Source organism: Prionailurus viverrinus, chromosome D1 (genome assembly GCF_022837055.1).
Source record: "Prionailurus viverrinus isolate Anna chromosome D1, UM_Priviv_1.0, whole genome shotgun sequence".
NCBI lineage: Eukaryota > Metazoa > Chordata > Mammalia > Carnivora > Felidae > Prionailurus > Prionailurus viverrinus.
The window spans coordinates 67,314,601-67,329,378 of NC_062570.1; the positions used below are offsets into that span (position 1 = coordinate 67,314,601).

The following is a 14,778-nucleotide window of genomic DNA, read 5'->3' on the forward strand; positions in this document are numbered from 1 at the left end:
GAGAGAGAAAGCTAGAAAAACAGGACAGGGGAACAATCCTGAATCTTCAGCTCTCTGTGAATTCTGAAATGGATTGTAATGTATCCTAAGTAAAGGACTGTTTTATGGGTGAGTACTTGACCAACTTAAAATAAGATCCCCTGAAGCAAGCATAACCCCACATGGTGATGTATGTACCGCTGGGTTTACAAATATTTGTTTTTCAACAACCAAAGTTGTCCCTCTTACTTTTGCAAAAAACAGATTACTTCAGTTTTCCATGAAAATTATAACGCATCTATGTAAATAAGGGAGCAACAAAATTTTCTAAATGCTTTTATTTTTTTTTGACACAAATATTTCTGCACCTCTTGAGCCCTTCTTGCTGATAAAAGAACTGGCAATACATTTGTTAATGACGCTTTCAAAATGTGCTTTGGTGTATAGAGGTAATAATGTACTTTTTAGGTATGTTAATAATAAATTAAGGTTATAGTGGCTGCCATATTAGAGAAAATAGTGAATGGATTAGTCTTAGCAAAAAATTAGTTTTGCAAGTAGATAAGCTAAGGATATCAAAACTGAAAAAATTAGCTTCATACATTTTATTGTTTGTAAGTTTTTGATAAATAATATTCTATTATAGAATATAATACCTTACCCAGCACCTGACATATAGTAGGAATTCAATAAATGTTTGTTAAATTCTACTGCCTTTTAATACAGTAATTTTCTTCAGTACTAATTTCCCAGATACAGCTCCGATAAAAATAAAAAATTGTAAGAGATTGGGGGGGTTCCTTTATAAAATTATGTACTTCTAGAAAAAATGGCAGCAGCAAGAGAGAGAGAGAGAAAAGAAAGTGTGTTCTAAAAAGTGATTCCAACTCAGATTATTCAGAGATGACTACTTTGACCCTGTTTGTACTTATAGTCCCTGCTGACAATATGCTGGCAACATCCTTGGCCTCATTCTTTTTCTCTACTTATTTTGGCTTTACAGAGATCAGGTCTCAAGTCATGGGAATGTCCATGACCTTCAGTTGCTGAACTTTTCCTTCCTTCTTTTGTTCTTGCCTGGCTCAGAAGGGCATGCCAGGTGATGCATGTTACTTTTTCAGAGCTGAAGAAAGGATCTGGCCTGTGGAATCAATAGAGAAAAGCTTGGTCTCAACAATCTCTTGGTTCTCAACGCACCTCTTGTCATCCAGCTGAGAAGCCTCTTTATAAATGCGTTCTGATTAGCTGTTTTAGGTTCTTGTGGTTTGTAAATCTCCTTTCTCCCACAGAGATATTATTAGGACATAGCCAGGCTAGGAAGGCTGTGGGAAGCTTTGGAGGTAGGAGGATCCAGAAAGGATTGCAGTAAGAAGGGAATTCCGTTTGGTGAACTCCATAATCCAAAAGTAGCCCTGAGTTGATTCCATTTAGGAACCAAGGGTGGACTTTCTTGTTTGGTTCTTTGGCCCTTTAAGTTTCCCCATCTAGGGCCAGGATATGAATCAGGAAAGAAATCAGCCTCAGGTGTGTCCTCTCATTTCTTTCTCTTCTAAACTTCAGCCTCCAGGCATCGCACTGTAGTTTTGGGCAGACTCTTGGGCTCTTCTGAATTTTTATCAGCTTTTTTTGATTCTCCATTAGGATTGCTATCATCAACTTTCTCTTCCTTTACTACTTTGGTTTCAATCATTTCCTTCTGCTGATTCTTGTTTGTAAAAGGGAAGGTCTTCACATACCTATAGGCATAAACATAAAATTAAAGTGAGACACTTCTATGTAACACATGTGACAATAGATAACACTTTGTCTGTGTTGGCACATATTAGCACAGTATGCTGGTACCTTTATGTCAGATGCTAACATGTGCATTCTCAAATACCTTGCATCCCTACCTTAGTGAATTCATTTAGATGAGACAGTAAATTTGCAGGCCACACTTAAGGCTGACCTCACAACCCTCCCACCAACAACAGAGAATTCCGAATCAAAATCAAGCATATACTTCCCCCGTAGATTTCAGTCTTTTCTTTTTATCTCTTGATTTTCAAAGGGACACCCATTGACCTGTTTCTAAAGGCTGGGTGACATGCATGTGCTGAAATAGTAGGAAAGATTGGGTGTTAGGGAGGAGAGGTGAGAAGAGGGAGAAAATTTACGATGTGAGAAGTCTACTGTCTGTTTTGACTGACGAAATGCTAACAACAACCCTGGAAAAAAAACACAAGATAGGAATGTGACAAACATTACAAGACTAACAATGTGCCAACTACCCCACCTTTTGATGTAGCAAACTGCAAGACCAGCTGCAGCAGCAAAGAAGAGGAGCGCAAGCACTAGCAGAGCCGTGGGGACACCTGGAGGAAACAGAGACATCGTCTGTGGGTCCTTTGCTTACACAGTGTTGTGTGCTGCTCTTCTAATGATTCTTTACACGCATGAAGACAACAGATAATGCAGGATAAAAGCCTTCTCTGTGACCACAACGGGGCTACTTAGAATGTTGGGCCCACATCTGCTTCTTTGCTTCTTTTCCTATAGAATCCCAGGCCTTGCCTCTCAAGCTCTATTCTATAAATTGCAATATCATGGAGTCCATTTCCTCTCTGTGGCTGTGGGATGATAGGTTTGGAGCTAGTTAGGTGTAAACCCTTCCTTTTAAATAGGAAGACAAACTTTCTAATCATAGGCATTTAAAGGCATATATATAAATATATATATATATATTAAACTCTGATATATTAATAGTGTCTTATTTTTAAAGTCTTTGAGTTTTAAAAGTGAAGCTATTTTATACTCATATACTATGATTTTTAGTTTAATCATTAAGGTTCTTTAGAGCCCTCAAGTTCTATGACTTTATGAAAGTTGAGTTTGCATTAAGGTTTTACTTGTATGGCCAATCTGGAGATAGCCTAGTTTTTTATGTATTTTCTGTTATACATAAACACACAAACACACACAAATATACTGCAAACACAGAAAGCTTTTACCTCCAAACCCAACAACTTCATTCTTGAATGCTGCTTTATTTTCAATGTAAGATTCTGTTTCTGTAGATATGGTGCTAGTTTCCACAAAAGCTTCTGTTACACAAATCAACTTTCTTTTCCGTCGAGAAGTGGAGGCCAAAGCAGAAGTAGGAGCAAGAGTAGGTGTAGTAGAGTAAGGTGCAACAGTAGATGAAGCCGAGTATGCACTGTCACTGGTGATCATTTCTGTTGTGTATGTTGCCTCATGAGTGTTGAATATGGGATCTTTGGTGGTGATAATTTCTGGAGAGCATGAGTTAATCCGAGTATCTGTTGGGGGAGGGAAAAATAAAGTAACAAGTAAGTATTGTAACACCTCCTAATGTTCTTCCTGCCTCTAGTCTTACTCCTTTCCAGTCCCCTTATACTGCAGCCAGAATGGTCTTAGAAAAGTGCAAATCTAATCATATCACTTCCTTAGAATCCTTCAGTGACTGCCTCTACTCAGTGGCCCATAAGGCCCTTTGTGATCTGTCTCCTGCTGACATGGCTAGCCTTATCTGACCAGTGTGTCTCTCCTTCCTCTTGCCTACTCAGATTTCTTCAGTTTCTTTGATGTGCTTTCTCTCATATCCAAGCCTTGACCATGATGCTTTCTTCACCTGTAAGACTCTTTGTCCCCTCTTTACTTAGCTATTACTTACTCTTCAAGTCTCAGATTGAACATCTCTTTATTAGGCAGACTTGATGACTAGATTGGGTTCCGAGGCATATGTTTTTGTACCTCCTTATACTTCCCTTGTCAAGGTTCTCATTGCACTGCTCTACACTAGACTGAGCTCCTTTGAAGCAGGACCCCTGTCTTATCATTCCCTGTGCCTAGCACATAATACATGCTCAATAGATATTTGATGAATAAAGAAAGGAAAGAAAAGTGACAGGATGGAAGGAGTAGCTGGGGAGACTGAATATATACAGATGACACCACTTCAGGACAAAGATCTAAAACCAGCTTTCTCTATGCTCTTCAAAATAAAAAAAATTTTAAGGAGGGAGCAGGGGCTGGATATAGGTTTATCTGTTTCCTATCACTTTATTTAGCAATTTTATTACACTCTCATTTTATAGGAGGAAACTGAAGTTCAGTGAAATTAAATAACTTGCCCAAAGTCACATACCTAGTAAATGGCAGAGCCATATGATATATTATAATATGACATATTATAATATATAGTATAATATAATAGATATAATATGAGTTTGCATCTATTTCAAATTCCTACTTATTTCTGGCAGTGGGTACCATCAGCTGGAATGTTAGCTAGGAAGAAAAAGTTATTTCATTCATTTTTGAAAAATACCATAAATTACCAATCAAGGTCATTGATACTATTGATAAAACATTTTGACTACACACACATTCAGTCAGAATTTTATACTATTTATTATACTTATAAAATATCTCTATTGAAACACACATCATCCTTGACCTCTGCCTTGAACTTTTAGTTACATTTCTCATTCTTGAGCACATGCTAAGTTTTTCTTCAAAAAATGAAAAATTTTCAATATCAGAGAAAAAACATATGAGCACATTATATGTTGGGAACTGAAAATACAGATACAATTAGGTCTAGTTCCAGTTTCCAGGACAGAAGTATTTTGATAAAGAGATTCACAGAGGAGATGGCATTTGAGCAAGGTATGGAGGATTAATGTGTTTGTTCAACAAATATTTATTGAGTTCCAACTCTGTGCAAAACACTGTTCTAGGTGTCAAGGTCATGATACAAAGAAAACAGAGTTCTTACTTTTAAGGGCCGTATATGCTAATGGAAGGATAAGATTTTTTTTAAAAGCCAGAAATTTCAGAGTATGATAAATGTTAAGAATAAAATTAAAGAGAATAAGGATTAAACTGGTAGGGGTGGGGGATGGGAGATAGATACTTTGAATTAAAAAAATTTTTTTTTAATTTTAATATAATTTATTGTCACATTGGCTAACATACAGTGTGTACAGTGTGCTCTTGGTTTTGGGGGCAGATTCCCGTGATTCATCACTTACATACAATACCCATTGCTCATCCCAACAAGTGCCCTCCTCAATGCCCGTCACCCATTTTTCCCTCTCCCCCCGCTCCCCCCCAATTAACCCTCAGTTTGTTCTCTGTATTTAAGAGTCTTTTATGGTTTGCCTCCCTCCCTCTTTGCTTTTAACTATTAAAAAAAAATCTTTTTTAATGTTTATTTTTGAGAGAGAGAGAGAGAGAGAGAGAGAGAGAGACAGAGCATGAGCTAGGGAGGAGGAGGGGCAGTGAGAGCAGGAGACACAGAATCCAAAGCAAGCTCTAGGCTCTGAGCTGTCAGCACAGATCCTGACGTGGGGATTGAACTCACAAACCATGAGATGATGACCTGAGCCGAAGTCAGATGCTTAATCAACTGAGCCACCAGGCATCCCAAGAAGATACCTTGAATAGGATGATAGGAGAAATTGAAGTGATACTTAAGCTGAGGCCTAAATGATAAAAAGTAGCCAGTCATTGAAAATCTAGGGCAAAATCATTCCAAGAAAAGAGAACAGGAAGTTCAAGAGCCCAAAGCTGAATGAACTCAGTACGTTTGATGAATAAAAGGCCAGTATGTTTGGAACACAGCAGAAGCTCATCTAGTATGCAGGAAGGAATAGAATATTCCAGTCAATAGGAATAGCATGATCCAAGAATCCAGAAGTTTGAAAATGTAGTTACAGAAAAATGATAAGGAGTCCAGGGTGGCTGGAGAGTAGAGTGTATATATGATTGGTAGCATGAAAGACTGCAAGCAGGAGATGAAACTGGGTAGATTGACTAGAGCCAGAGTATTGAGATTCGTAATTGCCTTGTTAAAGCATTTGGAATGTATTTTGTAGGAAATGGAATTTTCAACTGGGTCCACAAACCTCCCAACTGATATACAGGAGTTCTCATACATGCTCACTTTAATGCATAAAAGGCTTCATAGTTTACATCATATTCTCAAATAGGAAGTCACCAAGGGCTACGGAGCAGAGGAGTAACATAATTATCAATGGAGGTGTGTGGAGGATGAAATGCAATGGGGAGAGAGTACAATCCAGGAATAAGGAAGGAGATTATTGCAATTGCAAAGAAATAGGGGAATCCAGAAGTATCTGGAATCCTAAAAGTTATATTTTAGAGATCTCCTAGGGAAAAGTGATTTTTTGAACCCTGGCTATAGGTTAGAATCATCTGGGGAGCTTTTAAAAAATATTGATGCCCAGAACCCAACCGGGGCCTGGTATATTATTGATGTGTAGTCATCACCATGGAAGGTGCTACATGGGAGTAGTGGCTCAAGATTTAAATCCTGGCTCTTTCCCTTATTGACTAGGATCATAGTAAAATATACTCTAAACATCAGTTATTTCTCCTGGAAAATAGAAACGATACCCTTCTGTCATTTTACTGAGGGTTAATGAGATAATAAATGTGTAGGGCCTGTCATAATGTATGAGCATGATAGACAGGATCTATCTAACAATTACTTTTCTTTGCCTCTCTGTTCATTAAATATAGCCAACAGGGCCACAGTGTGAGGGAGCAACAGCAGTCTGGTCCCATAATTCCTACTGGGTTGAGGACATACCTCAAACTATGAATATGATTTCTTTAGAATGTGCCAAGTGTACTGATGTTAAACACAGAGTGTAGTTGGAGTCCAAGAGGAAAGATAGGAGTAAAGGGTATGGGAAGGCTTCTTGAAGATGATGGCACTCGAGAATTGAATAAAGAGTAGCAGTTAACTAAATAGGAAGATGGGCATTGTGGTGGAGGGAACAGCATGAAACAGATGGTGCATGCAGAGCATTCAAAGCACCTTGATCTGGTCCCCCAAAGCTCACAAAGATAGCAATAAAAAAGACAATTAGGATAAAGTGTAGGGTCAGGTTTAAGTTACTCTGATAGACCTCACAAGATAACCATAAAAAAGAAAGTTATAAAAACAAATGACATATGTTTAGGATTAGCATTTGGATAAAGGTTAGATTATCTCTGATCCTCACAAAGATGGCAAACAAAAGCAGATGAACCTAATTTATTTCAAATTGATAGTATAACTACACAGAGTTGTGAATTTTTCAAGTCCCTTTTGCACATACTTCATTGACAGTACACCCTTAGAGAGCTATATTCTGGGGACTAAAAGAAATGCAAAGAAATCTCAAATTTCACTCAATGGGTTCATTATTCCTAATAATGTTGGTTTTATAATTTTGAAACTATCATAGGATGAGAAAGTATAGTAATATTATTTATTGGGAACTGTGATTTTCTGTGTAAGAGAAAAATATAAGTGTAAAACAAAGTAAACTAAGAAAAAGCTTGACCTGTTATATTTGAGCTGGAAATATCAATACAAATTCATAATTTTTATTTTTTATTAAAATTTTTTTAAATTTATTCATTTTTGAGAGACAAAGAGAGACAGAGCATGAGTGGGGGAGGGGCAGAGAGAAAGGGAGACACAGAATCAGAAGCAGGCTCCAGGCTCTGGGCTGTCAGCACAGAGCCCAACTCAGGGCTCTAACTCATGAACCACCAGATCATGACCTGAGCTGAAGTCAGATACTTAACTGACTGAGCCACCCAGGTGCCCCCAAATTCATAATGTTTAGATATAAGTCTGTATTTTTAGTGGGTAGCTCTGCATATATATATATATATATATATATAGAGAGAGAGAGAGAGAGAGAGAGAGAGAGAGAGAGAGAACTATATATGCATAGAGCTATCCACTAAAAATACTGAAGAAGCAGTGAAAACTTCAGTAGTAATGAAAACTACTTGCATCCAGATCTTGTTTTCAAATTAACATTCTCCATTAAAAAGAACATGGCTTCTTAGAGAAATAAATGGCTGGTTCCATATCAGGGGCAGAGAAAGTACAACGTGAGTGTGGGACATGCTATTATGTCAGAAAGCAAGGAATTACTCAAATATTAATGGAATAAAGAACACAAAAGTCAACTAGAAGGGGCTCCTACTCACCAAATTTGGGACAATTTGAGCATCAAAAAGAATAAAAGAATAATAATTGTAAAATTGATTACAACATATTGAACACACAGAATAAGTAAAATATAATGTATTCATAGTAGTATAAGAGGGGGGGAAGAAATGTGTGTGGGGGGCGGGGTTGGAGAAGAGAGAGATTCTTCTGCATCAAAGAATTCCAGTTAATAAATGTAAAAGGAAGATTAGAAACATCACCATTTTGTAACCCCACATATAATAACTGATTCCAGTAAGAATAACCAATGGCTGCTTAAACTCTAGGTACTAGATAGTTGGGGTCAGAATATATGCATGGTGCCAAAATATCACATTATGGGTTACTTACTCATTGCAAGGGGAAAAGCATATCTTTATGAGTTCCTTTAGAGAGGTCTGGCAGTCACCATATTATTCAAATGACCAAAGTTAGCATATTAATAGTGGGACATATTGACATTAAGTTGGGATGTGATTTAAAGTGCACAATATCATCTATGAAATATTATTCTCAAAATGTTGAACAAGAGTCTAATCAAGCCTTTAGATCTAACTTTAAGCATATAGGAAATATAGGGGTTGGAAGTATGAGTTAAATGAAACCAGGAGGAAATACACAAATCCAAGTCCTCTTCCTCTGACTCCATTTTGTGAAGTCCAGAGGGCTGGGTATCATATCATCACACTGACAGCTGGGAGGAAGGCCAGGAAGTTGAAAGGCTAGGTCACTTGACAGGCATGGGCTGGCTATGAGATAAACAGGTTTGTGAACCACCAATTCCCCAACCAAAAGCGGTAGGCGTAAGAGGCAGAAGAGAGAGGGAGGATGGTGAAACAAACAAAAAAAGCTTTATTCCACTTTTGACTCTGCCACCAACAGAACAAGCCAAACCTTCATTCTGAGCTATCATTTCATCCATGAAATGAGGGAAGAGGACAAAGCGTCTTTCAGGGCTCTTTCTAGGTCAAAGCCTCCTGATTCAGAGAACTGCTTGGATCCTATGTTGCCTTTGGGCAACATAATGTTGCTGGTGCACACTTATCTCTTGGATCTTAGAGAATGACTTTGGAATCTGCCCTTGTATACGACCACTCAGCTGTCTGACCTTTAGAAGGTCAGATTTATGAGTATGTGTGAAGTGTAATAAATCAGCAGAGAATAAGTATTTAGTGAAAGAAAAACTTCCTGGGAAGTTCCTTAGGTAGAGCACTTGGGATAGGTGGATGTGGTCTCCAAGCAAAGTTAATAGGATGACTGTGTGACCATGAGCAAACCAATTCTATTTCCTAACTTCAACTCCTTCCTTCATAAAATGATCTTATTCTTAAAAATGTCAAGTGTAGTGAGGCCCCTGGGTGACTCAGTTAGTTAAGCATTTGACTCTTGATCCAGCTCAGGTCTTGATCTCAGGGTCATGAGTTCAAGCCCTGCACTGGGATCCATTGGGGGGGTGAAGCCTACTTAAAAAAAAAGAAAAAATGTAGCATCTGAATTTCCTCTCCTTTAAAGGAGTGTAGGGTAAGGTAAAGAGCATGCTTTCAGAGTTAGACCTGTGTTAAAATCTTTGTTGTAAGTGAGAACGTAGACAAATATACTTATGTCTTTTGGGTTAAATTTTCTCCTCTGCAAAATGGGAGTGAAAAAGTATACCTTATAAAGAGATTGTCAAGGTTCAGTATGATAACTCGATACATTGCTTTGTCTATAGTGAATATTTCCTTACCTTCTTCTTATTTATCTTATAAGATGGAGGAATGTGGGTAGTGGAACCTCCTGGGTTGCCCTCTTCCTATGTTGCCATTTAGTCATATTTTCCCTAACTTTTTCCTCTGAGGGGCACATGACCAACTCTGGCCTGGTCCTACATAGAGGCAGTATTGGGAGTATTAAATGACCATCACCAAGATTCCTTCTGCTGCTACTCAGGGCTACTCAGACAGGTCATAGAGCTAGAGAAAACATGGAGAGGCTACAGATATGACTCACCAGATGAGTTGTAGCAGTAGGCCAAGAACTTTTTGCTGAGTGAATTTCTCCAAACCAGGACACCCATCCCATTCTTCCCACACTTGGGGTTCGGGAGAATCCGAGGGATGACCAGAAACTTATCTGCAACCCATCCATAGCTATAACAGAATACACATTAGTTGAATGGATACATTTATCTCTACTGCTGAACAAGAACACAGAGCTGGAAGAGGTCCAGCAGTATTGTGAATACAGTTGTTTCTCACCTGCAAGTCTCAAAGCCAGACCTCCATGCTGCTTCAATCTGGTCTTTGCTGGCCAAAGTTAGTCCCATCAGCCTACAGGCCTCCTGGGCTTCTGTGAAATTCAGCTGCTGGGTTGTCTTTTTGTTCACAAGGGTGACCCCTACAATTCTGCATGGTGCTGAGATGGAAAGTTCTGCAAAGGAATCACAGAGGTCCTCAATTTGCCACTATCTTTGTTCCCAGCCTGTAAGCTATTTTTCCTCGCAAAGTATTATTGTCTTGTTAGAGCAGTGAGGTCCTTGTGGCTGGGATTGGCGGTTAACTATAACAGGCCAGACATTTCCCACAAGGAAATCCTGCTGGGTTAGGGTGGGTATTTGCTCTGGTCCCAGCTGTACCTCTCATCATATTTGAGTCTATCCTACACCACTACATTAAGGGGTTTTTTACATAGAGACTTGTTCTTTACATAGAGACTTTCGCCACCAGTCCCTTGGGTTGAGTCTAGGTGAACAGTTGCTGCAAACCTTTTTAGAGTCTATAAAATGAAAGGTCTGAGATTTTGAGAAAAATAGAATTCAGGGCTCTGGTTAATAGAATAGCTAACAATACACCAAACCAATATGGCTTGGGAACACCAGTATTTCTGAGATGGGCTGAAAAATGTTGCACTTGGTATAACACAATGTGAGCTTTCTCAGTCCCAGGTGTTCTCTGACCATTGGGGGGCAGGCTTACTCAGAAGTTCCTCAAGAAATCAGGCAGTAAACCTGGCATGACAGAGAAACTAAATAAAGTTGAGTTTTAGAGTCTGGCCTATGTCACTTGCTAGCTCTGATATCTTAGGCTAGTGATTTAATCTTTTTGAGCCTCAGTTTTCTTATTCATAAAATTGAGAGAGTAACAGTATCTATTGTATAGGGTAGTGACAGTTGAATGAATTAATTCAAATAAAAATGCTTAGCATAGTGCCTGTCACAAAGTAGGTGCTCAGTAAATCATAAGTAACATCATTATGTTATCTTCAAAGCTTTTTGGTTTTAGTTCTCTAATGACTGATCTCTCAAGGGAAGGGAAGGCAGTTGAATAGATATGTTGTGAATATATTTTACAAAAAAATTCATGAATCCAAAAGTTCTTTAGATCACCTTCTTGGATCTGGGATTTATAGACCTGTATAAAATTGCAAAATTGTATTGCATTTAGGTGCATTATTCCTATTGGGCTTTGTCCACAAAAATCCATAAGAGGGCATTGCAATCTTCCAAGAGGTTGCTTGTACACAGATCTGTGTGTTGGATACCCAGTCAAATGCTTTGATCACTTTCTAGGTTGGTATTTTAAATACGTTTCTTGAAAACATAGAAGGAGCATTTCTAAGTCCTCCATGTGGCCTTGCTATGCTCTGGAGCAAGAAGCTAGAAGAGGTAATATGTATATGATACACAATATTTGTGGATGGCCTTATTTGCTTCCAGACGTTGCCCTCATGATGAGAAACCAGAGAGTCAACACCCCAACATGAGTGTTAATGACAAAACAGCCTCTTATGACTATATGTACTAATACTAATACCTATAGAAATACTGATATTAATACTAGGGATACCTGGATGGCACTGACAGTGTGGAGCCTGCTTGGGATTCTCTTTCTCTCCCTCTCTCTCTCTGCCCCTCCCCTGCTCTCTCTCTTTCAAAATAAATAAATAAACTTTAAAAAATACTAATACTAATTCTAACATCTATCATCTGTTTATGCTACTCTGTGCCAAACCCTGTCTCCTTTAATAGAAAGTTGAGGCTCAGGGAGATTAAGTAACTTTCCCAAACTCAAGGATATAAGCATGGATATAGGACAGATTGGGTGCAGAAACCCCACAAACTCTAAAACCCGACTATTTTGCTTCCCACTGTGTTATGGAGGAGAAAATGAACACACACACACACACACACACACACACACACACACACTCTACAATTAGAGCTAAACTCTCCAAACACACCATTTGTCCTGGAATTTGGCTTAGCCCATGAGCTTGCTATTGTTCAAATCTCATGGCTGTTTCTTTAGGAATACCTGCAGAGAAGGTTTTTTAATTACACTATAAAGTGGTATTGCTACTCTTCCATCATAACTCATTTTTACCTTAAAAGTTATTATTTAGAGTAATGAAGGACCTATTCTGGACAATGGACCTAGCTTTGATTATTCACCTGTTATTAATAGGCTCTGGGACTCTGGCAAGTTATTGTTGTCATTTGTAAGATTAAAATGGTTGGTTCTATCTTCTTCACAAAATTTTTGTCAGAATTAAGTTAGATAACTTGTGCCTAGCAGGGACTAGGTCCATAAGAGATAGTCAACAAATATTAGTCGTTTCTATGCTTTCCTAGTTTTTTTAAAGACAAAAGTAGGGAGTTGGAATCCAAGGGCTACTCCACTAACCTCTTCCTTAAGAATTTTTAGGAAACAGCAGGCATAGTAGAAATACTGTATGTTTGGATCAGATAGAGTTGAATTCAAACCCAAGCTTTTTTTTACCATCTATACGGCATTAGGAAGTCACTTGGCTTCATTTGAGCCTGCTGTTTCATCTATAAAATGTCTACTTGAGAAGATTTTTTTTAAGTTGATTTATTAATTTTGAGAGAGAAAGTGAGAGCACAAGAGTGGGGAGGAGCAGAGAGAGAGAGAGAGAGAGAGAGAGAGAGAGAGAGAATCCCAAACAAGTTCCCTACAGCCCATGAAGATCTCAAAAAACGTAAGATCATGACCGGAGCCAAAATCAAAAGTCAGACGCTCAACCAACTGAGCCACCTAGGTGCCCCTTCATGAGAAGATTAAATGAAATTTCATATATTACATACATAAAAGTTATATATAATATAAAATATGATATATATAATTTAATTTCCTTAGGAAATTTTTGCCATCATTAAAGATAGTCCAGAGTGCAATGGAATTATTGTTAAAGAACAATTTCCAAAATATTTGAGTCATGGCAGCATTGTGGGGAAAAGTCTCCCAGGGGAATTTCAAAGAGGACCAAACTTATTTGAGAATAACAATTTTGGAATTTTGAAAAAAAAATATTACTCTAGGCTCTCATAATAAATATAACAATATATGAATCAACTCAGGATATCTGATTCCTACATACTTTATATCACAGAGCCTATTCCAGCATAGGAACACACAACTTTCTTTTTAAAGTGCTCAAATTTTCATTTGCCTGGAGCTATAATAAGTGATTTGTGGTTACAATTTTTTTGCCTACATTGCAGAGTGAGGTTACCACTTAGGCATCTCAAAAGCCTGGAAATCCCTTAAAGCCATTCCTTTTTGGTAGGGAGATAATGACTAATTTTCAAACCTATATTTTCACATTTTTTCAGTTAATTTGCTATTTATTTCATATTAAAAACATATGCATTCAATTGTAATACAGCAAAATTGAAATTAAAATAATTATATTGACACTTCCAAAAATATAAAACAGGTCAATATTTAGTGAAAGTTGGCCATTTTTCCCAGCTTTTAGTGCTTGCTTAAAATTCATTACAATCATGGTTTATTTCTTCAATGACATACTTTTAAAAACAAATGATCTCTCCTCAATATTTTGTTTCAAAATATTCTCATTAAAAAGATTCGATAACCAAAAATAAAAGTCAAAATAACATAAAGGTAAATGTGAATCATTCTGGTGAAGTCAACAATATGGTAAAAACATTTCTGGCAGAGCAACACTATGAACTAGATCTGTGGATATTGAGGGTCCCCTACTCCCAGCAATCCATAGTTAAGAATTTGGTAGGCTTAGGACAGTTTGCAAGATCTTGCTTTGCCTCAGGTTGGAAATCTGGTAAGAAACCTACCTTCTACACGGAGAGAGCCATGGACCAGGAGCTTTGTGGTCCAGATGGAGGCAAGAAGCAACATCAGGCTGAAGCACTTGGCCATTATGCAAATCCCTTATGAGCCAGAGAAGCACCCTGGGTGGTCACTGGTAGTAATAGAAGCAGGCAATCACCAGGCTAGATGGAGTCTTCTGGAAATATATTGGAGCCCCACTGCTTCATTTCATAACTGAGACATCCGGATTTCCCTGCTTTCAGGCTTCTGACTTGTCAAGGTCACTGGGGGAAATGAGTGACGTCCCTTAAATGCCCAGGCTGTACTTTGTGGATTGCTTTCTGGAAAATTTAGCTAATGCTGACTCAGAAAACACACAAATGAGGAAGACAGATAGCACAGCATAAACTGCTAGAGGTTTCCCCAATTCCCATATTCCCTGCCATCCCCTACCTCCCCAACCAGCTCAGTTCTGACATGGTTCATTGTTATTACCTGTGGAGCCCATTCATTTATATACTCTTAGGAATGTCTGTCTCTAAAGGAGATTGAGCATGGATTGTGCTTCTTTTCCTCCCACAGTCAGTGGTTTTTTTTTTTTCTCCAGCTGCTTATCTTTGTGAAGGCGGCAGTTGTGGGGCAGGGGATGGTGCAGAAGCTCATGAAAGCAAATGCACACTTAAATGCTGAGAACAGGGTGTATAT

At 38.2% G+C, this 14,778-nt stretch overlaps 1 protein-coding gene and 1 long non-coding RNA gene across 2 annotated transcripts in view; one reads left to right on the forward strand and one right to left on the reverse strand.

Moving 5' to 3' along the window:
- LOC125176034 (uncharacterized) overlaps positions 1-14,778 on the forward strand; it is a 175,207-nt gene that overhangs the window by 19,192 nt on the left and 141,237 nt on the right. The gene's annotated exons all lie outside the window — the stretch shown is intronic.
- On the reverse strand, positions 303-14,491 carry LYVE1 (lymphatic vessel endothelial hyaluronan receptor 1). Its single transcript, XM_047876753.1, has 6 exons — positions 14,097-14,491; positions 10,240-10,411; positions 9,992-10,131; positions 2,970-3,278; positions 2,255-2,333; positions 303-1,715 (listed from the first exon to the last, which is right to left on the reverse strand). Exons 1-6 carry the CDS (start codon positions 14,179-14,181, stop codon positions 1,529-1,531), a joined length of 972 nt encoding a protein of 323 aa, XP_047732709.1. The 5' UTR covers positions 14,182-14,491; the 3' UTR covers positions 303-1,528.